Raw genomic sequence first — 23,365 nt, 5'->3', positions numbered from 1 at the left:
TTGATTTAGCAGAATTCTTTTTCCCAAAGGGAGTTATCTAATTCAGCGACCAACTATTTTAATTATTTGCTTGTTTGCATGATATTGTACGTTAAACCGCTATTATATAGTAATGTAAATCTGTTTGAAAATTACTATTATATTATAATCATTACAAATAATATAATCAATTTGGACACTAAACTAATAAAAAGTAGTTTAATATAATTGATTTGTATTATATAGTATTGCTTATGCATAAAGATTAAAATTAATTAAAAGAAATCAGTCTCAATATATATGTTATATACTTTTAATGTACTTTGTAAGTTGTAACTTTTTATTTATGCACCAAAAAATGTTAAAATATAATTAAATGTAACATGATAATATTACTTGAAAAAGAATATACAATTTTTTTATATAAACCATGTTTTTTTTCACAGAGCAAGTGAAAATAATTAAATATTTTTTGTTGCATAAATAAATTGTTATCAGTATATATATAATTCTATAACAAAAAAATATATATAATCTTTTTCTTAGAAAGAGAGAGAGAGAGAGAGAGAGGAAAAATAAATATAAAATCACTGAATAAAAAAAAACTTTATACGACTGAAAAAAATTGTAGAAAAAAATTTGAAAGTTTCTTACTGAACTACTGATTAGATATTAAGAATTTTAGGAGTTGTCAGTAATGAACTGTTGATAAGTGAAATTTTGGAAAAACTTAACTGCTGTTTTGATTTCCATTCACATTAAGCATAAGCTACACATTTGTATATAACAAAATATAAATCATTTAAAAAAAATAATATATTGTAACATCATGCAAAATCAACTCCTGTATCTAACAAATCTCGCAACATAAAGGATGCCTTTTTTGGGAGAATCCTGAAAATATAAAAACTTGTTAACATTACTCACACACATCAGTGTCATATATGTAAACTCAAAAAATGACGAAAATACCTAAGAACATGTCCGAGATAAAGCAGATACCCTGGCACACTAAATTCTGCATAATTTCGGCGAACGCCATTTAAAATTTGTTTAGCGGCTTCTGCAGCAGACATTGTACCAAAGTAACTTGGTATTCTGCAAAAAAAATTTTAAGAAATTCAGAAATTAAAAAAAGTAACCACAAAATAATAATGATAAAACTATGAATTAAATATACAATTTACAAGCATTTGTTACCTAAAACGTATATCTTTTGCAGCTTCGGTCCCAATAATAAATGGATATACATGAACTAATGAAACAATGATATTGCTATTTGAATGTCTCAATTCCATATGTAAAGACTCTGCTAAGCCTTGTACTGCAAACTGAGCAGTAGATAAAGGAACTCTGGTTCCATGACCACTTGATCCATTGGAAAGACCAGCAACAGAAGACAAGATTACAATGTGACCTTTACCAGCATGTTGCATACATGGCAAAACTGAATCCAACAACTATAAAAATAAGAATATTGAATATATTCGCTTCTCCAAAGTTTGTACATCAAAAATATAACATCAAAAGGATTTACCCAAAAATGACTAATGATTGACAAATCCATAGTATCCCTTACTTCTGATGCACGTACCAGTGTACGTGGACTGGGCAAACCGCAACAATGAAAAAGCATTGTAACATCTCCCAACTCCTTCTTAATGAGATTCACTGTTCGAGCAACCTATTTAATATCAACCAATAACAATGTCAATATAAATTAAATCAATATATTTGGAATTAGAAGAGTCTAATAATCCTTATAATTATAATTTAATTATTAGAATTACTTAAAAATAGAAATACATACTGCTTCCTTGTCTCTCACATCACATTGGTAACTCTTACATATTCCGTGTATCTGCTGCGCACTTTGTACAGTGGCAGAACAAGTTTCAATATTAATGTCTACACAAGCAACTGCAACACCAAAATGGCATAACTGTAGAGCAAGTTCTTTACCTACCCCACGTCCTGCACCTACAATCTAAATTATATGGTACATTAATAACAAAGTTTGAACTTATCATAATATCAATTATAAGTTATTATTAATCATATATCTGCAATATTACCATAGCAACTTCAAAATTAAGATTCTTCAAGGATGGTGGTCTAAACATTCTATAGACTGCGACCATGATCGCACAGCATATTCCAATGAGCAGCATCGTCATATCCAATGCTAAAATGCAAAGTGAATATATTTTGAGCAACATCTTTGATGGCTGATTATTTCCCTGAAAAAAATAAACAACATTATATATAAAAATTATTTTCGTTTGATTTTTAACAAGATGAGAAAACTCATTTCATAGAACAAATGCACTCTAATTACATCTACACATACCATCTTGTCGGAATCATTTATTAAATCTAATGATAAGTAGCTTCTCAAGGAACGGTATATATACCTTGTATATATGTGTATATCAAAGACGTAGCAAACTTTGTTGATAACGCGTTACTGATAACGCGGTTGATCGTAACAGGATACCATCCGATTCTTCACATTGAAATTATCTGGGTTCCCAATTAAGTCGAAAACATTTTAAACGAGATACATTCCTGATTAATCGAGGTAAATAAAATCAACATAACCGATTATTCTTCTTTAGTCCCTTGGAATTATTTTGAATTTTTATGCAGCCCTCTAAGAAATATTTAATAAAGCGTGTTTGATTTTTCTACAATTATCAATTATTAAGTCGAGCCGCACATACTTTCGCTACCGGACACGTGCGCGGGAGTCTGATTTCCGGGTTATCAGTCGTGATTTTTTATCAGCATCAGAGCGTTGCGTGTGTGAGTGTATGTACATACAGACATAAAAACATAAAGCGTGTTCGGGGAGACACTATTAGCGCTAACAGTGTCATTCTATCTTTGTTACTCATTAAAAGTTGAACTAGGATAGATCGACGCTTTTAGCGCTAATAGTGTCTTCCCGAACGCGCCCATAGATCAGCTGCCGATATGTCAAAGGGAGGGGATGCATCGAAATCTCTCGGTCCTCTTCGGTTTCTTTCGGTAGGTTCGGCTATAAAGAATAAACTTCATCTATGTTTTTTTTTATTTTGTGGTGTCTGGTGTCTCTCCATGTCTCTCGCATGTCATCGATGTTTACGCCTCGAGTTAATAAAATATAATTTATAGGTGCACATCTTTCATTTTGATAAATCAATGGAAAAATTATATTTATTATTATTTATCGTTTTGTGACATGACATAAAAATATTCGAAATAAAAATCACAGTGAAAAAACTATACAGTATTTATTATTGGTGTATGTACATATATTTGAAAATAGATGAGGTATAAGACACGCAAATTTAAAAAAGTATGACGAAAAAAATTTGACGATGGATTTAATAATTTACAAGAATTTCTTCATACTTTTTTCATACAGCTTTGTTTTTCTCTGTGTGATTTTCTCTCAAAAACTTGAAATATACACATATATATTTTATTATTATTTTACAGATATATAAAAACACCGTAAAAATATAAAGGAGAATCAAAGGACTAATACATAAATACCAAATATACTTTGATAATAATTTTATTTTTAGCAAGACTCTTATCTCTATTATATTTTAAACAAAAAAAGAACTCTGCAAACAATCTTTTTTTGACTTTGAAAAAAAAAATATTGATACTTTGTGTCTCTCTTCCGTTTTTATCGTTTTCTTTATTACATATTGTATGTATATGTCATCGTATGAATGTGTCTGCGCATGCGCGTAGACGCAGGTTATATCACATTTGAGTCTCCACGAAAGGAAAAAATTTCGTACGGTTCTGTCAGATTGTAAAAGCTTTACAAAAATGTGGTACGAGATATTTCCATCGATGGTTGTTATAGGTTTAATACCGGTTGTACCTCAACTTGCAGCTTATTATTTGAATCAGTATTTTTTAGGAAATGTAAGTACCCGAGTTTTACATAACATAACCTTTCAACGCATGAATTTATTTCATACGGATTGAGAAAATAATATAATTAAATAGTAACATATATATATATACTAGATAACTTTCGAATTCGAAGCACTATTGTGAAAAAAAGGGACAAATCTTGCGCTAAATATTTAAGAAACATACTTGGCTAACAGTAACGTTTAGAATTTAAGAAATTTATTGATTCAGTAAACTTTATATGTTTTTGCCAAATAGAAAATTATATTAAATCATACTCATAAATTCTCTACACACATTTTGTTACATTAAGTAGAAAGTCGACATTTACAAGAAATTAAATAAAATTGCTTAAAATTTTCTTTTACATACAGAATATATTTTTATTTCTTATTTTGACTTGGAGTTAATTGCAGAACGTGCTGGAACTTAGTTTCAATTTTATTATTATTATGTTCCCTTTATGCAAATACTTTACTATCTTTTACTTTGACATCACTTGAACAAACTAAATATACAAAAAATTACAAATGGTACATACCAAATAGATCCGAATGAAATTTTAATAATACGTTTCTTCTTTTTTCCAGCCAATGCGTAGAGATATGAGAGAAGTATGGGATCGCAATATGTTTACAAGAGACACTCGCATTGATGGAGCTCCATGGAAAAATAGGGTAATTTGTCAATTAATACATTTATACAAGATGTACAAATAATTCTATTTATATCATTAAATTGAAAGAACTTATAAATGTGAGTATATATATTCATGTTTATAATCGCTCTTTCACAGGGACTAGAGAATATTCCTGATGACTAAAAGTACAAATAATAGATTAATAATCTTACAGTAGTGGTACATTAGACCACTATAGATGGGATATAGGTATCGAGTTAACATTTATAATTTTAATTTATACATAAAATAATTAAAGTGTATATATATATATATACATACGATACATGAATATATTATAATATTATAAAAATATATCTCATTTTTCTAACTTCCCATGTGTAAAAATTAAATTATAGTCATAAATTCTCTACACACATTTTGTTACATTAAGTAAAAAGTGTCGACATTTACAAGAAATTAAATAAAATTGCTTAAAATTTTCCTTTACATACAGAATATATTTTTATGTAACATTAAAGTTACATTACTCATGAAATGAAAAAGTAATATATTGTTACATATAATCTAATCTAAGTTTTTATTTTTAAGCAATATGAATTTAATGTCTGTGTGCATTTATATTTTAAATTTAATCCATAATTTTAATATAAATATGATTATAAAATAATAGGTATATCTTGAAACTTGAATTAAATTTAGATGATCCGTTGATAAAATATTATTTTGAAGAATACACAAATCATGATAATGAATTTTAGTAGCAGAATCATCAAGTTAATGAATTAAAATCTCATATGTAAGGAGATGTAAGAGCCGGGATAGATAGTTTTATCTACATTGATTTTTTATATAGGTAATACAATAAGTCGACAAAGTAACATTATCCTTATCCTAAAAATTCCTTAATTTCACAAATATATGTATGTGGTATTGATAAGATAAGAGCGTAAACATTGTGCGGAAACTCCCTTAACTTCCTCTTAAGTCTTAAGTATGACATTTTCAGAAAATCAATAGTTGGCAATATACTCTGCTAGTAATGTTACTTAGTTACTTTAGCCCACATATCAAGTTAACGTACGTGTAGTTTGGGCTTTAGGTAAATAATGGCGTACACTACCCAATACCATATTTAGAACACGTGATCTGAAGCAGGGCATTTGACGAATTTCAGCGAGGTGTTTGACGGATGCTAATTAATATTGACTCACACCGATATATCACATTTACACGTGTAATGCGTTCATCTTTATTCGATGTCACGAATATAGTTTGATAAATGCATTCATTCACATTTCAACAATGCCCCGCTCATCCAACAATATCTCGTATCAGGAAACTTTACAAATTATAACATATATATTGTCATATGATTGTCACACGGTTGTCACATGATTTTCGATTAAGATAAAAGAAAAATATTCCAAAGAAGGGTTTAATAATATAAAATTATAAAATGTTATTAAATTAAAAAAAAAATATAAGTATATATACGTGCTATCTTTTTTCCCCTCTTAATCACAAAAATATTTAACTTTGAGTATTTAAAACTGCAGTTAGCCCGCCGTTAAATTTTTGTGAATGAAAAGTCAAGCACAAAAATTCGTCAAAGGACGTGCCATTAAAGGCGCATTGAGACCTTTCCGTTTTAACTTGTGGAAACTGTAACTTTCTCGGTTCTTTAAAGAGTTACTTTTAAATCCCATTTCCAAGATCCGTGTAGTGTACCGTGTAGTTTTAAAAAACTGTGGTTAAGAAATTTTACTTCTCAAAGCATGTACATCTCGCACATTAAGCTGAGAAGCTGAGAGTAGAAACTTTCCAATCTGTGTGATCCTTAAATCGCATGAGGAAGTTTTGCAAGCATTTTTTTTCATTTTTTTTTTTTTTTACTTTAAGCACCTAACATCCAACGACAGCTTCTTCGCATTGCAAGTGAGAAATATGGAAATCAGCTTAACGGAAAAGTGAGATTCGCATGGCAAATACGCGGGTGGCAGCAATATGTCTCCCGGTATCCACTATTTGAGCAACAAGTGTGCCGATGGAGGGGTTCAGAGAAATACGTTGCTCTTTGCGCGATAAACTTTGACATAAGATCCACGCGTTGACAGAAAATAATAAATCATTGCCAGGAAAAAAAGAAAACGGCTATAAGACAATATAATATTAGGTAAAAACAAACCGATAGATTTTAAAGCGCGCAAAAACGTGAATGATATTTTAAACGCTAACAATAAACAAACAATATTATTTTAACATGTTATAGTAATATATGATCCGCATATATATATTCTACTGCATGATATTCAATAATTTTCGTATAACTTTAATTCTAGTTTATTTATGATTAAAATGCTTCTCACCATAAAAACATTTTCCGAGATTTATTCGCGAGCCCGATAGAAAAATGTCACTATATACGTTGTATGTAAAAAGCGCGTCGTAAAATTTCCATTATGCGATTATATATCTATTATCTATATAAAACCCTAATTATAAAATTCTCATCGTGCGATAGATCGATCGGTGTCGATAAATTTTTTCACGAAATAATTGCTGCGGAAAAAAGAAACGGAATGAAGAGAGAGACATAATATATTGGTCGCACGCTTTTTTTTTTTTTTTTATTTTTTGTGCGGTCGATGAACCAGAGGCATCAGTCAAAGACCTACAATACTACTGTCGTCGGTTTTCGAATAATAGACTCTGCGTCGCTATAAGAGAGCCATCGTGCGAAACCGACCGAACGAGGGAGAAGGGAAAGGGGAGGGGCGGGGGGGATCGGGGGGGAGCGAGAAAGGAACTGAATGACAAATTAAAATTTAATGTATCGCGAAAGAGTAGCCGGTGTACCGCAGAGAGGAACATTACCTCTGAGGTATACGCGCTCGCGGAATGAAAATTCCCCGCTTGTCAGACTGTCAGAGAAAGAAATATCCGGGCAGGGGAGAGGTAGGGTAACTTGCCTACCGTCAGGGAATTCTTATTTCCCTTGCCCTTCCTCCCTCCCTCTCACCCGCGTAAAGCGTTTTCGCTATTCATTTTCCCGGCACGTTCAATACCTTAGGTAGAGACGCTCCGAAATTTTCAGCGTTGCGAGTGGAAGGTAAGCGACGACACGCAGGAAAAGAGGTTCCAGATGTGGAAAATGACGATGTGTGCTCTTCTTTTGATTTTTCTCTTCCAGAAAATATGTCAAATTGATCTCCATAGACGAGCGAGCGTATAGATAATGAAAGACAACATCGGTTACCCGAGTAATTGAAGAATCACACTTACATATCCTGGAAAATAATGTTTCGTAAAAAAATATATTTCCTAAAAAAACTAAGGTTTAAATGCGTTAATATAGGAGGCGTATTATATATAAATGCACGACATACATCTTGTTATATGTAAAGAAAAAGTAACAAAAGATAAGAGATAATAAAGAAGATAATAAATGACAGAAGAAAGAGATAAGAGAGATATTAGAAAGAGTTTATACCCTTATATATATATATATATATATATATATATATATATATATATATATATATATATATATATATATACAGGGTGGACCATTTTAATCCATCGAATATCTCGAAAACCAAGCCCGGGAGAGAAAAATGTTTCAGACAAAAGTTGTATGGTTTCGAGGGGGCCATAAGATGGTACCATTGGTTTGACCTTGAAAAGTCATTTGAAGGTCACGTGAAGGTCATTTCAAGTTTTTTAAATGGAACACCCTACATATTTTTACATATTCTTGTAGCTCATCTCGAGAGCTTTCCAAAACACTTATGACAAAGTATTTTTCATTAAGTATTTTTTGAGTTATAAGGCTTCAAAGTTGCAGTATTTTGACATAAAATACAAGATATCTCGTAAAATATTCATTTTTTTATTATCTTACTCTAGTACTTTTATGCACAGAATAACGAGACGAATCAATTGGCATAATTAAAACACATAATTATGTTAAAGTAAAAATCTGAATTTGCAACTAACAGTTACACATTTTTACTTTAACATAATTATGTGTTTTCTTTACACCAATTGATTCGTCTCATTATCCTGTGCATAAAAGTATTAGAGTAAGATAATAAAAAAATGAATATTTTACGAGATATCTTGTATTTTATGTCAAAATACTGCAACTTTGAAGCCTTATAACTCAAAAAATACTTAATAAAAAATACTTTGTCATAAGTGTTTTGGAAAGCTCTCGAGATGAGCTACAAGAATATGTAAAAATATATAGGGTGTTCCATTTGAAAAACTTGAGGTGACCTTCACGTGACCTTCAAATGATTTTTCAAGGTCAAACCAATGGTGCCATCTTATGGCCCCCTCGAAACCATACAACTTTTGTCTGAAACATTTTTCTCTCCCGGGCTTAGTTTTCGAGATATTCGACTGGATGGATTAAAATGGTCCACCCTGTATATATATTATTGAAGTTTATAGATTTGATATCTTCTCGAAGATACCCTTTATACGGATTCCAATTTCGCGCACATGTGAATTTTACACACAAGGATAATTTTAGATAAAAATTGGAATAACTTGTTTTTCTGTAGTTAAATTTAATCGGTTTTTTTTGCAGGCCAATTTAATGGATTGCGCGACCAGTTATTTTGAAAAACACTTTTTATTTAGACTATCTACTACTTAATTAAGAGAATTATAAATATATTTTGTAAAGTTTCTCTCTCTCTCTCTCTCTATTCTACAATATTTTTGCGAATTTCCGACATAACGCAGCTTCATTTCCAGTCTGTCATTAACCGTAGGAGATTACTGGCAATATTTAGGAAATTCGATCGAACAGATTTCGTCAGCGATTAATACAAATTTGCAATCTACAGCTTATTAACGGGTAACGACCGTACGATGAAAAAGCGACGCGACATGTTTTTTACGATATTTTTCCGCGACTGATACAACCACACTCTTACAGTCAATTGAGTAACTTTAATCGAGCATGAAACGAGATCGATATTAAACGCGTACACGCGAGGTTGTATTGTTGTAAAATGTGCGATACAAGTTTCCGAGAAGGGTACAGTTATACTGTAAATAAATTATGTTTCACAATTACACGAAAGGCTTTGTACCCCCGCATTGACCTTTTCGAACGGACTCGTTATTGGCTCGTAAAAGACCCCCGAAAAACATTAAAGTCAGCAGGGAAACGAGTAAAGCCAATGGTGGTCCTCTTTCCCTTCTGTCCCTCAAAAGGATGTATTATTCATGCTTCTGCGCGAAACTCTCTCCGAGAAAACAGTCTGTGTTCCCACAATTCGGTTCATCATATACCTAAGAATTTATATTCCTTGTGAACACAAGAATTCCAAAGAGCACGATCACGATAATCAATTATTTGCCCTGATCGATTGTCTTTAATATAAAAAGTTATGTCCGTATTAATATCAAGTATTTGATCGATGTTGATCGATTATTCGTATAAACAATTTATACATTCGTTTAAATCTTTAAAAGCAAAAGCGTGTAAACGAACCAATGTTTATTAGCTAATTAATTCCGTCGATATTTATTATATGTTTCGATGGAACGCATTCGTAAACAATTGAAGTGTTTTCGCTAACAAAGTGTAAAAATATGTCAATAATTAATTATTTGAAAAATGATATTATTAATTAAATAGTTTTATAACGTGTTGAAATATATAACGAGATAAAGCGAGATGCAAGTTTTAAATATTTGTGTTAAGAAAAATCGATTGACTATCTTTAAAATCGTGACAGAGAATCTAGTCATTAGAAGCTCTATTATTTTTTAGCTCCCCTTCTTGTTATACAACAACATAACTGTCAGAATATATCTTTATATATCACAGTTATATTTTGTGTTCAATTATTATTAACAGCATAAATAAAATATGATGACTTACGACTTATTGTGGCTTTCGCCAACAATACACGATGGTGGTTTGTAGGAAGTAAATCCTGCTTTCGCCTGTACTCTATAAATCATGAAGGAGCGTACAATACCTGAGTAAAATCGACAGAACGTCTCGCGCGATGCGCGACATTAATCTTAGATTACGATAAGCGACCTCACTTTGTAGTTTTTGCGACAAATTTCGCGTAAAGCGCGCTTTTTGGCGCTGATTTTTCGAAAATTCCAATTCTGCCGAATCGTCCAGATTGTCATCGCCGGAAAATTAAACTTATCGATTCGCGTATCTAAATCAGTCCATGCCGACTAATTGGGTAATTTCTCTCTTGTTCGTTTTGAAAAATTTTGTCGTCTTTCGACGAAGGATGCAAATCAATTTTCGCAATTTTTAAAAAAATTTTGAAACTCATTCTTCCTTTGAAAAATGTACATATCAAAGTAGCAAAAAAGGCGCGAACTCAAATATATTGTCATTATTAGTATGTAATTTTTCTTCATGCCTTAATGAAGTGTGCATATCCAGTGTCCCTTTCAGTCTCTTACTATACCGGTCGTTTGTAGAATTAATTACATGTCACTGTTCGTCTCCACAGAGGCTTCGTGATGCCATAGAGTACCTTCATTGCCAATTCCAATTCGAGAAAATCGTGGAAAGCCTGGTAAACTGTGCAAAGTTGCTTGACCTGTTTCCTCAGACTTACAGCTTTTGCATTCGCAGTTACTTTCCAACATAAACGAAGGCCCTTTACCTTTTAACGTCGATGATGTAACCTCGCTGCGCTAGTCGCACGAGCGACAAAATTAAATGAAATTGCAGCGAGAAAGAATTAATTTGAAATTTTACATTGTAACAACATCGTAACCACTGTGTAACATTCGTATGACCGCGGTGACGTCTCGACGTTTTACCGTTTGCGAGGACGCTGGATAGTTGGACGTTTGTTTGAAGTTTATGTAAAAGGTAATTCATTTTAACGGCTTTTTTTTCATTCGCAGATGATCGCTTTTTTGTTCCTAGCGTCATAAATCACTGCGCGATATAAAACGTTAAAAGCCGTCTCTTGCATTCTGAGCTCTCTGCTGAAAACGCAATATTGTCCAGATTATAACAGTGGATAGCAAAGAAGAAGTAGAAAGTAAAAAAGTACCTATATAATATCTCGCAAAAATATGTCATACCAGTATTACGTTCATTAATAGATGTACATACTTACATACTTACATACATGTACATACGTTATATGCATATGATGTGATAAATGTATAATTAATTATAAATAAAATCTTTTTTGTCTTCTTTCTTTTTGATAAAATGTTAAATCTATTGTTGCAGAAAAATAATTACTTTTTCATTGTGAATGTATGTATATGTGTGTGTGTGTGTGTGTGTGTGTGTGTGTGTGTGTGTGTGTGTGTGTGTGTGTGTAATGATGGTGAAAATATAATACAAATTTATACCGTTAAATTCTATATAGGACATTTAAGATTAATACATTTAGTTTCGTTTGATCTTTTTCAATTTTGAATTTATATGTATAATATATATATTAAACAATAATTGTCCAGGCGCTTTAAAATATTTGTTCGTAAATTTATAATTAACAGAGACACTCGCAGAATGCAAGAGGCAAAAAATCTAGGCTATTGTGTATATATATTATAACACTTTGTTAAAACTGAATGTATAGAAAAATAATATCAAGGTTAATTGCCTTTAAAATATAGAGATACCTTTAAATAGAATTATTTTTACCTAACGATGAAAAACAAAAAAAAAAAAAATCGGATTGAGCCAGATAATTTATGCGGGTCTATTTGCCTCGCGCTCGATTTAAGTCGAGCATTTTTTATAACCCTGGCTAATTTTCAATTTGGGGCGCGCAAAATCGGGAATCTACATTCACGAGATGGTGCGATGCCATCTTTGAAATCCATTTTCACGGATAAATGAAAACTTGCTGAACTTACATCTCTCGTGCCACTTTGCATACATCCGAAAAGTTTCGTGGAAAATTAAAATTTTCCTGTGCTAGTCGGTTCTACGTAATTTCAATTGGCTTGCCAGAAATGCAGTTTTGGGCTCTTGGATTTTAATTAATGCGGCAAATCAAGAGAGAGAGATCCCTTCAGATAGATATCCCTTCAGATAGATTTTAAATTGTCATATTGTTAGATGATGTATAAGCGTATTATTATTCGTTATGAATTTTGCAGAAGATTTATGAAAACATTTCCGAAATTAATTGCCACATTAAATCGTATATGACAGATATTAGCGTTGAAAATGTAATCCATGCTCTGTCATTAATTATACAATAAATTGACAGTTTATAATAATCAAAAAGGAAAAGAATAAAATGCAATTTATTAAAACTTTCTTGAAATTTGATTAAAATTATTAAACATAAATTTAACGAATCCTCAATTTTAAGAATATTTCTATTATTATCTGTATATCTACATATCTTAATTTTATTTATTGCAAAATCATAATTAATTGTCAACACACGTTTTTATATATATATATATATATATATATATATACATATATTGGAATCGCAAAATCTAAAATATTTTATTCGATGTCTGTAGCCTTAAAAAAAATGCAGTTTGCATGTATTTACACAAAGAAACAAATATCTTAAAATGAAAAAAATTATAGAAAATTTTTATAATCCAAGTTGTTGTGCGGCTTTAGATATTAACAAATATCAAACATTATAATATTATTTTCTATTTTTGTATATCCTGCATAATTTAGTTTTATTAATGTTTACGTCATTTAGCATTATTAGAAGAAAAAAAGTAAGATGAATGTTTAATTTAAAGAAATTTCGTCTTCGATATTTTTAAAACTCACATATTTTGTGCATTTCGAATAGATTCAATTTTCATGTCCCGAAATACATAAAATATATGAGTTTTCAACAAAATTGAAGAGAGGACCATATATATATTAAATATTTACTCTTTTCTCGGCATTGCCGAGATTGTATATAAATAACCACGCGCAACACGCTATTTACGAACGTGAGAATCACTAAACATCTCAACTTCCGATTCTGCTAGGAGACTAATCCGAATTTAGGATTCTGGGTTTGTATTACGTGAATCAAATATGACTATCGTGACGTAGTTTATCTAAGTGCATCAATTTCTATTAAACACATCATTAAAGCATATATATATTTATTATTATTATTTATTCATTGCTCTGCGGCTTAGAATGACTTTTAGTTTATATTTTCCATTTTCCATCTTAATTATATATTTATATTTTTCAATTTCTTTACTATAAACACATGAACCATAAAATGCATAAACATAACATAAGACATAAAGTATAAAACATAAAACATAAAATTTTCTAAACACAAAACATGGAATATAAAATCAAAACATTAAAATATAAAACTTACCATTTAAAGTCTACACCTTTTAAAACATAAAAATAAAATTTTAAATATAAAATTTAATTTAATTTAATTTAATTTAAATATAAAACATATATATGTATATATATATAAAATTTTTGTTGCTAGTTATTAACGAATGCGTTGCAATATTTATTAAACAATTGATTTGTCATTCTTAATAGTATCACAGATCGCGTTTATATATGTAATACGTGTATCATACTAATCCTTATAATAATCCAGATAATACTGTGTAAAAACTTTTTTTTAAATGCATACGTACCTCACTCTTTACAACATTGTATTTTTTTAAAAAATATAAAGAGAAAGGAATAGCGATGATCGGCCGCTTTGTTATACAATAAATACAAAAAAAACAGTATCGTGACTATGACTGCTAATGCAACAATAATATCAAACACGACAAATTCTCTGGGAAAATTTAAACAAAATAAGTGTGTGAGATTTCCAAAAAAAAGGATAAAAATCAGTAAAGTAAGGAACGAAGTAATGCGTACGGCATTCACTCATTGTCAGTTCATCTTTCATTGTCAGATTCTCGTCTAGTCATCAAAATACAAATTATATTTCAAACACAATGATTATGTATTTTTCACCTAATGTGCGAGTGTGAATTGGAGTATTTTTATCATATTTTAAATACGCTGTTCGAAATTCTTAATTGAATAATGAATAATTATACCTATATCATATTTGAGAAATGAAAGATTTTTTGTTTTGTAATAAAAAATATATAAATTAACATAAAAAGATATTTGATAAAAATTTGACATAAATTTTCACTAGTTTTTTCATGAGATTATATATGTATATATATATATATATATATATATATATATATATATATATATATATATATATCTGTGTTAATGTCATATTTATTAGAAATTAGCGTTAATTAATGCACGTCGTGACACGTTGTATATCGACACCCGTATTTTGCTCATGAACTCGGAATTTTGGATAATATCCTAATGGAATCAACAGGAAATGTTCAGTTATCTCCACGCTCATCATTAGTGTGGTTATTTATGGTGTCGAGATGCTGCTTGTAATGCGGATATGATCATGTTCAAATATCTAAAGAATAGAATTAGTTCATAATTAATGCTGTAATTAATATGATTCTCACTACGTGCATAATTATATTACGATATGATATTACTTATCACGAGAATCACTTGTCATCATATCTGAGAGTTATCGGATTTTAGATTATTGAAAATAAATATTATCTGCAAATTGTTATAGCATCAGAAGTATTGAAAAAAGTATCGAACAATTATCGCATTATGCGCAAATACATATATCGTATATCGCAGCGTGTGATAATTCCATTAGGAGAATTTTGTGTGACCATAGCTACAGGTATTGTCTGAAATATATGATAGTAAAATTACTGAGAGAAAGAGAGAGAGATATAATAAATATCATTTTATAATAATAATTATTATATTATAATAAAATAATATAATATTGTTATCTATATATCGAGCGATTCTTGTATTATGTATATATTTTAATATATATATATATATATATATATAATACAAGAAAATGTCTTCAAATGAATTTTGTGCGATCGTAGTTTCAAGCATTGTTAATAAAGCAGAAATTTTAATATAAGAGTCATCAAACTTTTTGGAACTCATGTAGTTGATTTTTATACGTACTAAACGAGCTCTCATATCATCCTCGTAGAAAAAGTAATCCTCATAGAAAGAGAGATAGGAAAAGTGAAAGAGAGAGAGAGAGAGAGAGAAAGAGAGAGAGAGAGAGAGAGAGAGAGAGAGAGAGAGAGAGAGAGAGAGAGATAAAAAAGAATCTCACAATCAGTAGGAATTTCTGTTCGTTCAGCAAAGTTCTTTTATTGAAAGTTTCGTACAAGCCTTGTTAAAACTATTCAACATGTGTTATTATAAGTAAGTGTGAACTAAGCATTTTTTTTATACAAGATGAGAAAAAAGCTTTTTGATTCAACTTCACTGAAAAAAAAAAAAACAAAGATATCCGATGTCACTATCTCAACTCGCATTTAAAGTGTCAGAACTCGCTTTAGTATGTATAGAGTTCAGTGATTTATGTATTTTGAAACATAAAAACTGAGTCTGTTAAAAAAATTGTCGCTCTTGTTTCATTTTTTAAAAATCGTGTTTGAATGCAGTGATTAAAGCAACAGAAATTTTATATAAAAATTTCAAATCAGAGAAAAATTTATATCTTATAAGCAATAAAAAATGATAAATCTTTTTTTCGTTCCTCTTCAAGTATTATTATTAAAATAGAACATTACAATGTGTAGAATTTATTGTGCTTTATCAGTGCCTAGAAAAAAATAAAGAATTAGTATTGTTAGTATTGTTACAATAAATATTAAAACAATGACTAATAATTCTTTGTCTCTTTCTAAATATTAAAACGTGCAACTTAAAAAGATGTGATATTGTACGCTATATTTGATTAAAAATCTTGAACAAATAAAGATAAAAGATATTATTTTATAAATATAATCGTCATTTTATTTGACACAGAAATTGATAATTTATGAATATTTATTAGTAAATGACAATAATTAACGTTATATAAGTAAAAAAAATCAATGTAATCATTACGATAAGGCATGCGTAAAATTATTGCATTCAAATGATTACATGAGAAATAAAAACGATAATTTTTTTTTAGCATATTCATTTTCTTTTTACTTCCTGTCTGCAAAATATACATAAAATGTAATGCGAGATTGAAAAAAATCATGAGGCGGTATAGAAATATTTATTGTTTGTGAATTAAAAGTTATATCGAGATAACTAAATTCGGCCTATATACATCATCGTACATGCAATCGTCGTAATTTTCCTGAAAATGACAAAATGTAGGAGCATAAAAAGTTGGGTGGCGCGCGTCTTTTCCAGAAGTTTCCCCTCGTGAAAAAACAGTCGCTTTGAGAAACACTGATATCTACGACGCCACCGTCGTGTCCTGCTGCCCTAACGTACGAAGTAAATCTCCCCTTACGCAAGGACCGGTTGGCGGTGGCACGTAGGCTCGGGGACGCGTAAACTACGTCATCCGTGACACGCATGGAATCGCGAGGGTGAAGCGTCGTAGCGACGGTCGCGCAGTCGAGCGTGGCACTTGGTCGGGGCAGCTTCTCGTCTCGCGTCTGCGCATGCTCGGTTTCGCCGATCTCGTTGTTTCGAAAGGTCTTACGGTAAACTGCGAAGGCAAGTCTGTCGACGGATGCGCGTGCGAAATCGTGTTATTCTGTGCCAAGTATCTTTGCCTTTTCCGAGAAAATCGGAAGGAAAGCCGAGCGCGAAGCGCGCGATCTCTCCGGAGAGCGAGAGCGAGATAGAGAGAGAGGGGGGGAGAGGAGAAAGAGAGTCTCCCGAGAGTCCCGATTCCGTGAGTAGCGCTCGCAGTCGCGCGTGAGACGCCGTTGAGGTAGTAACTTTGTCTACGAGCGATACGACGTTTTTTTTTTCCCTCGAAAGAAAAGTCGACGCGTTTCGAGAAACGAGAGATTATCGTGCGATCGAGATTATTTTTAAGAGATAGCGAGAGACGCGGAAATATATCTAGTGACAACAGCGACGATATAACCTCTATCGGTACGTGTGTATTTTTTTACGTTTTTGTGATATATTTTTGTTGTGCGGCGTATTTTTGTTCCCTGCTTGGAGTTTTATTTTAATGGTGATCCTGGCGGAAAGTGTTAATGATTTAGCGAGTAAGACGAGAAGTTTGTTTGTTTGTTTGTTTTTTCTTTTTTCTTTTTTTTTTTTTTTTTTTTTTTTCTTTTTTGTGACGCGATTTTAAAATTTGACAGCTGTATCGATTTTCGATTACAATTTCACTCGACTAAATATTTTCTGTTTCCTTCTTTCTCTTTATTTATCCCCTTATTTCTATTGTGTGCAGAGAGTCGATCATAAATTATTCCGATAATTCTCGTGCTGGAAATAAAGTCGGGAACATATTATTCGAGGTTTTATTGGATACGTCACGGAACACGATACGTAAGAAATTTCACAGCCGTTCTTCGAATTACCAACTCGCGAGGAGATTGATTCGCGATTATCGACTTGGCCCAAAGCCAATTCGCAATTCATATCCTACCACAGGCGGTCGGTTTCTAATCGTAAACTTTCGATTCTCGCCCAAGTGAATATCGCGCGGAAATCAATCGGCCAACTAAACCGTCTGAATTCGCGTCAGACGCTCTCGATTACGAAATTTCGTTCGGGAACTCAATCTTCGGGTCGCTAACTTTTCGCGTCCGTTCGGGAACTACGGGCCTTCGAAAACCAGGGTTTTTCAACTTTTCCCTTTGGGTTAAACTCCGGTAAACTTAATTTCCCCAACTTCCTTCTTTAGAAAAACAAGCTTTTCTGAGGCTTCTTTTTCATCACTTGAAGGAGAAAGAGAGAGAGAGAGAGAGAGAGAGAGAGATTTTCAGGAGAATACTCGGCGACAGAGACCAAACTTTCGAGCCATCGCGCGTGTATTTTACTTTGATAAAGAAAAAAAGGAAAAAAAAACCAGAGACGATTTAACGCTGGTACATAAAAAATATATTTCTTTCGTCAACTCGGGAGAGATCAGGTCCGAAGTGAAAATCGATCGTCCGTTGGCGTCGGTTCCGGTTGAAAAACACTGGTCGGTCGAAAGGGAATGAGGGGAGACGATCGTCCTTTTCGCTACTACGCAGCACGTTTGTCCTTGAACAGGTACAAGGAAGAGGGGTTATATCTCGGCGGAGTTATATAGGACGATTTATACGATACTATACGATGCGATACGGTTTCGCGGAATGCGCGATGATGATGATGATGCAATGATCTCATTGTCAGATCCTGCTCGCCGCTAAAACCAAGGAAGGAAAAGAAGTTTGCGATGACGGTGACGACGCGGTTCTGAAAGACGACCTGCTTTACCCTCACCCCACCTCACCTCGCCTGTATTCTTGCCACGTCTCACGTCTCACTTGGCATCGTTCTCACCTCGCTCTCACCAACGCACACACCTCGTTCTCTCCTTCTTATCGGTGATCCCGGCGCGTGTACGTGCGATGGTGTGCGTGAGATTGCGCGCGCGAATCGTTGACGGACTCTGGAGTAGCGTGTAACTCGTAACAGCAGCTGGTGGTATTTGCGCGAATACAAAGGAGAAGGTGGCCGAAGAAGAGTTGAATCCAACAGAGAGAGAGAGAGAGAGAGAGAGAGAGAGAGAGAGAGAGAGAGAGAGATATATATATATATATATACAGAAAGAAAAACTTTGATTCGTCTCGGGTCTTCAACATCAGCCATGCGGCTCTTTGAGATATCCTCGAAACGGACGTCCGTCGTCAGTGAAATGGGTAAGCGCACAAAGAACTGCTAAACAAAGGCCACGATCCCGGCCGCCATTTTTCGGAATGAATTTCGCATCGCGTGAATTACCGGCTAAAAGTTTCCTGTCTAGCGTATTTTTTTTTTTTTGTTTTTTTTTTGTTTTTTTTTTTTTTTTTTTTTTCCGTCATGTCCGGATACACGCGACAGGACACACTATTGTCATATTGTTGAATTGTGCGGAATTATGCGAATAAACTTGATTGCTAATAAGCTTCCCTGAACAGTTTCAAACAATAAAATAATACGCGTAATTTTGCTATATTATTTTCATCAAAATTATCAACGTGTTTGCGTTAATAATTAAAACAAGTATGGGTGAATGAAATGCAACGTAAATATTCTCCATAAATTTACAACCGAATAAATGACGGTTAGAAATTAGTAACCAGTATGATCTGAATCACTTATGAATACGCAATCGTGAACACCTGCTTTGCAGACGCATATCATAAATAATAAACAGACAAATATATATTCACACATATACGTGTACACAATTGTAAACAAGTCTGAACTCTGTGTAATACTTACGAGTTACGATTTTTTTCAAAAATATGCCAAGTAAGTTTCACAAATAAATCTGTACGGACAATGTTTCAATAGATATAATATTGCATTTTATTTTAATCAAATATTTCCTTAAAAACAAAATAGTAATTTATTTATACATAAATTTAACGTTATAAATTATGTGAAACTCAATTGTTATTTTATGTACATTTGAGAAAGTTGCACTTAACTAAAAATCAACGAGCTTTGTTCATCGAATACTTGACTCAAAAAAAGAAACATGTTTTTTTTTTTTTCTTTTTTTTTTCTCGAAAGAAATCGACGATAAAAAGGAAGCGATATGTATCTTGGTAAAAGAAAAATAGCGCGCAACGTGTACAACTTGTGATGATTAAATGAAAAACCGGGATCGCTGTCTTCTCTCTTGATAAATCGCATCTTCGGAATGAGATCGGCGGAATTTAAAAAAATGTCAATGTTTTAAACCCGCAGAACGATTCACGATCAATGTACGAGAGTAATTAATAATATATTGTAGGAGGCAGGGATTTGGAAAATTAAAAAAATTTTTTTATTATCGGAGTAAAAGAAAAAAAAATAAGAGAAAGAGAGAGAGAGATAATACTTTCCTCAAGTGTATTACTAATAATATATTGTCGGAGGCAGGGATTTGGAAAATTTAAAAAATTTTTTTATTATCGGAGTAAAAGAAAAAAAAAATAAGAGAAAGAGAGAGATAATACTTCCCTCAAGTGTATTACTAATAATAATCTCAACTTTGCGCAGTTGAATTTTTCAACCATTTACCTTCTTTGATATTTAATAATTAATTTTTATCTTCTTCATTTAAAATTAATAAAATAGAAACGAAAAATCATCAAGATTTAACAACTTTTGACTAGCGCTTAAGGCAAATGCTACTTTGCGAAGAATAGAGTGCTCTCAATAAAAAGGACTTAAATAAACTTGTAAGACATTTTTACGTCAATAATTTACATTGGAAAAACAAGCGATGTTTTTCTGTCTCTCTCTCTCTCTCTCTCTCTCCTTCCCGCGGAAAATAAACACATTTAATTTTGATTCCGTTTCGTATAAACTGGATATTCCGACATGCGCCGAACTCATTCCGGAGGTACGAAATACCTCGAATTGTTTTCACCGACATAACGAGATTGCGTCAACCAACTGCGTATCTCAATCGCGCGAAGTCGATGGAAGTTGCACGTAGATGACGTTGCCCGTCGACTTGGAGCGTTGAAGTAATGTTGTAATCTTCTTACAACGAAGAAACATCGGAACTTGGTCTGTACCGGTGCTGGTTGCGTCAATAAACCATTAACACGAGCGTAAACTAAAAGCCGTACCTATACGGTAACTGCACGACGGCCGCTGGAAATCGAGTGCTTTTTCCTCCGACCTGAATTTTCTTCAAAAAGAAAACTACGACTGTTGAATTCGAAACACTTGGTCGCTTCAATGATTTAGCCACAGTCGATTGTTACTTCGCAGGGGATGCATTTATTTATATATAGATTGTACACCTACTGAGATAATTGAATTTATTATCTATAAATAATTGAGACAAAATTAGTCTTTTATTCATCTTGATCAATTTAGTCCAAATATTAATTTAATCACTCAAATTTTCTCTTCAAATTTAGCTGCGCTTGATTTTAGATAAAAGTTTATAAATTTAAATCTAGATTTAATAAAAAATAAAATTTTTGACTTTGATAATTCACTCGAGTGTGTTTGAAACATACGAGAAGAATAGACTATTATTTATAGATTATTAAATTATCGATTATTAATACTAATAGACATTTAAAATTAGAGATTATTTTTTAAGTCTCTATACAAATTTATTTATATAATCCAAATAACTTTCTTCGAAATTGAATTCTTTGAACCTAACAATAAATTTAACAACAGAAGTAAAAGTAAACGAGAATGCTATGTACAATTTTAAAAGACTACATCAAAAGCAGCATCCTTAAGGCGAATTTAAATTACTTTTATTATATTTATCTTTTCTTCACTGTTATCTTAAGTAGTTTGATAATTAAATCGTACATTATTCGATGTTCTTTACAGTCAATTCTAAAAATTGCCATTGGAAATCCGAGAGTTAATTAAAATGTCATTTACGATCAATATTTTTCAATGTATGTTCTAGAATGGACGGATACTTATTATCTTTGCAAATTTAATCTTCAAAAATGATGGATATTTCTAGTTTGACAAATGAAAACATTCAAAGCGTCCTTTTAAAATCCGGCATTTCATAATAGTATGCAAAAATATAGTAACTATTTTAGTTTTTTTTTAATAGTATTACCAAGCAAAATATATAAAATGTATAGCAAAAAAATATATATAGGATTATAATATATTAAGAGTGACAAAAAAAAATTTCAATTAGATTCTCATATTTTATACGCACTTATTTGCGTTTACTTCAATCTTTAATCAATCTGATTTGCACGTACCTATTTGGAATGGTTGCAAGAGCAATATGAAGTGAAATAGAAATTCGCACATCGACGTGAGTAGCTAATTATCGTGTGGAATTTGTAATGAATCTCGGTGAACGTGAATAGCAGCGTCTAGATATTTCCAACTTATTCACATATTACATAAGAGCCTTCGTCAAAAGAATATTTCTAATATATACCTTCCTTTTACATTAATTTATTCTATTTTAAATACATTTCTATTATAAAGTTATCTCATATCTCATAATATATGAATTATTTTATTTTAAACACGTTTAATTATTGAATCGTTTAAGAAATATATAGTAGAATAAATAGTACATTTTGCTATGTTTGAGAAATAATTTATTTATTTATTCATCGATTTGTATATAACTGTTTTAAAGTTATTTAAATTAAAATTATTTCAATTACCTATTTCGAATGTGTTATTCGAATGTGTTATTTTGCATTAATTTCTTTTCGTTCGCCCGTGAATTTGTGTTGTTTGAGTATTCCTTACGAAAATACGCGTGCACATTTGTAATTCCAAAAAAAAAGAGAAATAAACGAAAAAAAGGGGAGACGATTTATTTTTTTTTTTTTTTTTTTGCAACGTGATTTTTGCATTTGATTTTTCGTCGTCGGGAAAGCCGGGATCGTTGCACCGCTGACCGTTGAGAAACGATTTCCACATTTCGTGTTCGTGTAATTGGTAGATAAATGCAGGTAATGCATGATAATTAAACCGCGCTTCGTTGCGTCATGGTTAAACGCGAACGATCCTTGCGCGTTACCCAGTTTCTCTCAGTGGAGAGACGGTAATAAAAACACGACAAGAATTAATCGATATACTTCATATTGTTGGTTTTGACGAGTTTAATGGTTTTATCTCCTCTCTCTCTCTCTCTCTCTCTCCTACCCTCGGTTTATCATCGCGTGTTGTTATTGCGATTTAGTCCCGTCGAAGAAAGAACGTGATAATTTACGATTCACAGTACGCAAATTCCGCAATTACGAGATTCTTTATTGAGACTTTTATTTGCAATTTCAACTCGAGATATGACATAGAAATATTTGTGTTTAATCTATCAGTTG

At 31.8% G+C, this 23,365-nt stretch overlaps 3 protein-coding genes across 13 annotated transcripts in view; 2 read left to right on the top strand and 1 right to left on the bottom strand.

Annotated features, from left to right (window-relative positions):
* Positions 1-575: 575 nt before the first annotated feature.
* LOC140667622 (17-beta-hydroxysteroid dehydrogenase 13) lies at positions 576-2,912 on the bottom strand. 2 transcript variants are annotated; one of them, XM_072895761.1, is made up of 7 exons: positions 2,330-2,912; positions 2,055-2,219; positions 1,790-1,966; positions 1,517-1,663; positions 1,180-1,439; positions 952-1,077; positions 576-873 (listed from the first exon to the last, which is right to left on the bottom strand). In XM_072895761.1, the coding sequence occupies exons 1-7, from the start codon at positions 2,330-2,332 to the stop codon at positions 807-809; spliced, it is 945 nt and encodes a 314-aa protein (XP_072751862.1). In that variant the 5' UTR covers positions 2,333-2,912; the 3' UTR covers positions 576-806. The 2 variants fall into 2 exon arrangements, with proteins under 2 accessions (XP_072751862.1, XP_072751863.1); XM_072895762.1 differs by having other exon boundaries at positions 2,394-2,911.
* Positions 2,913-3,634: 722 nt separating this feature from the next.
* LOC140667624 (NADH dehydrogenase [ubiquinone] 1 alpha subcomplex subunit 1-like) lies at positions 3,635-7,303 on the top strand. The gene is made up of 3 exons (XM_072895766.1): positions 3,635-3,906; positions 4,488-4,574; positions 6,440-7,303. The coding sequence occupies exons 1-3, from the start codon at positions 3,808-3,810 to the stop codon at positions 6,509-6,511; spliced, it is 258 nt and encodes an 85-aa protein (XP_072751867.1). The 5' UTR covers positions 3,635-3,807; the 3' UTR covers positions 6,512-7,303.
* A 9,696-nt stretch (positions 7,304-16,999) lies between these two features.
* The window catches only part of Lapsyn (Leucine-rich repeat activity-regulated protein at synapses), a 92,260-nt gene continuing 85,894 nt past the window's right edge, over positions 17,000-23,365 (top strand). The window contains exons 1-2 of one of the 10 annotated variants that reach the window (XM_072895755.1): positions 17,000-17,111; positions 18,741-19,249. In XM_072895755.1, the coding sequence (XP_072751856.1) occupies positions 19,198-19,249 (52 nt within the window). In that variant the 5' untranslated portion in view covers positions 17,000-17,111; positions 18,741-19,197. The other 9 variants (XM_072895754.1, XM_072895756.1, XM_072895751.1 and 6 more) reach the window with 9 other exon arrangements.

This window comes from Anoplolepis gracilipes, chromosome 7 (genome assembly GCF_047496725.1).
Source record: "Anoplolepis gracilipes chromosome 7, ASM4749672v1, whole genome shotgun sequence".
Taxonomy (NCBI): Eukaryota; Metazoa; Arthropoda; class Insecta; order Hymenoptera; family Formicidae; genus Anoplolepis; species Anoplolepis gracilipes.
The sequence above is the reverse complement of the archived record's forward strand: the minus strand, read 5'-3'. Positions and strand labels throughout refer to the sequence as shown.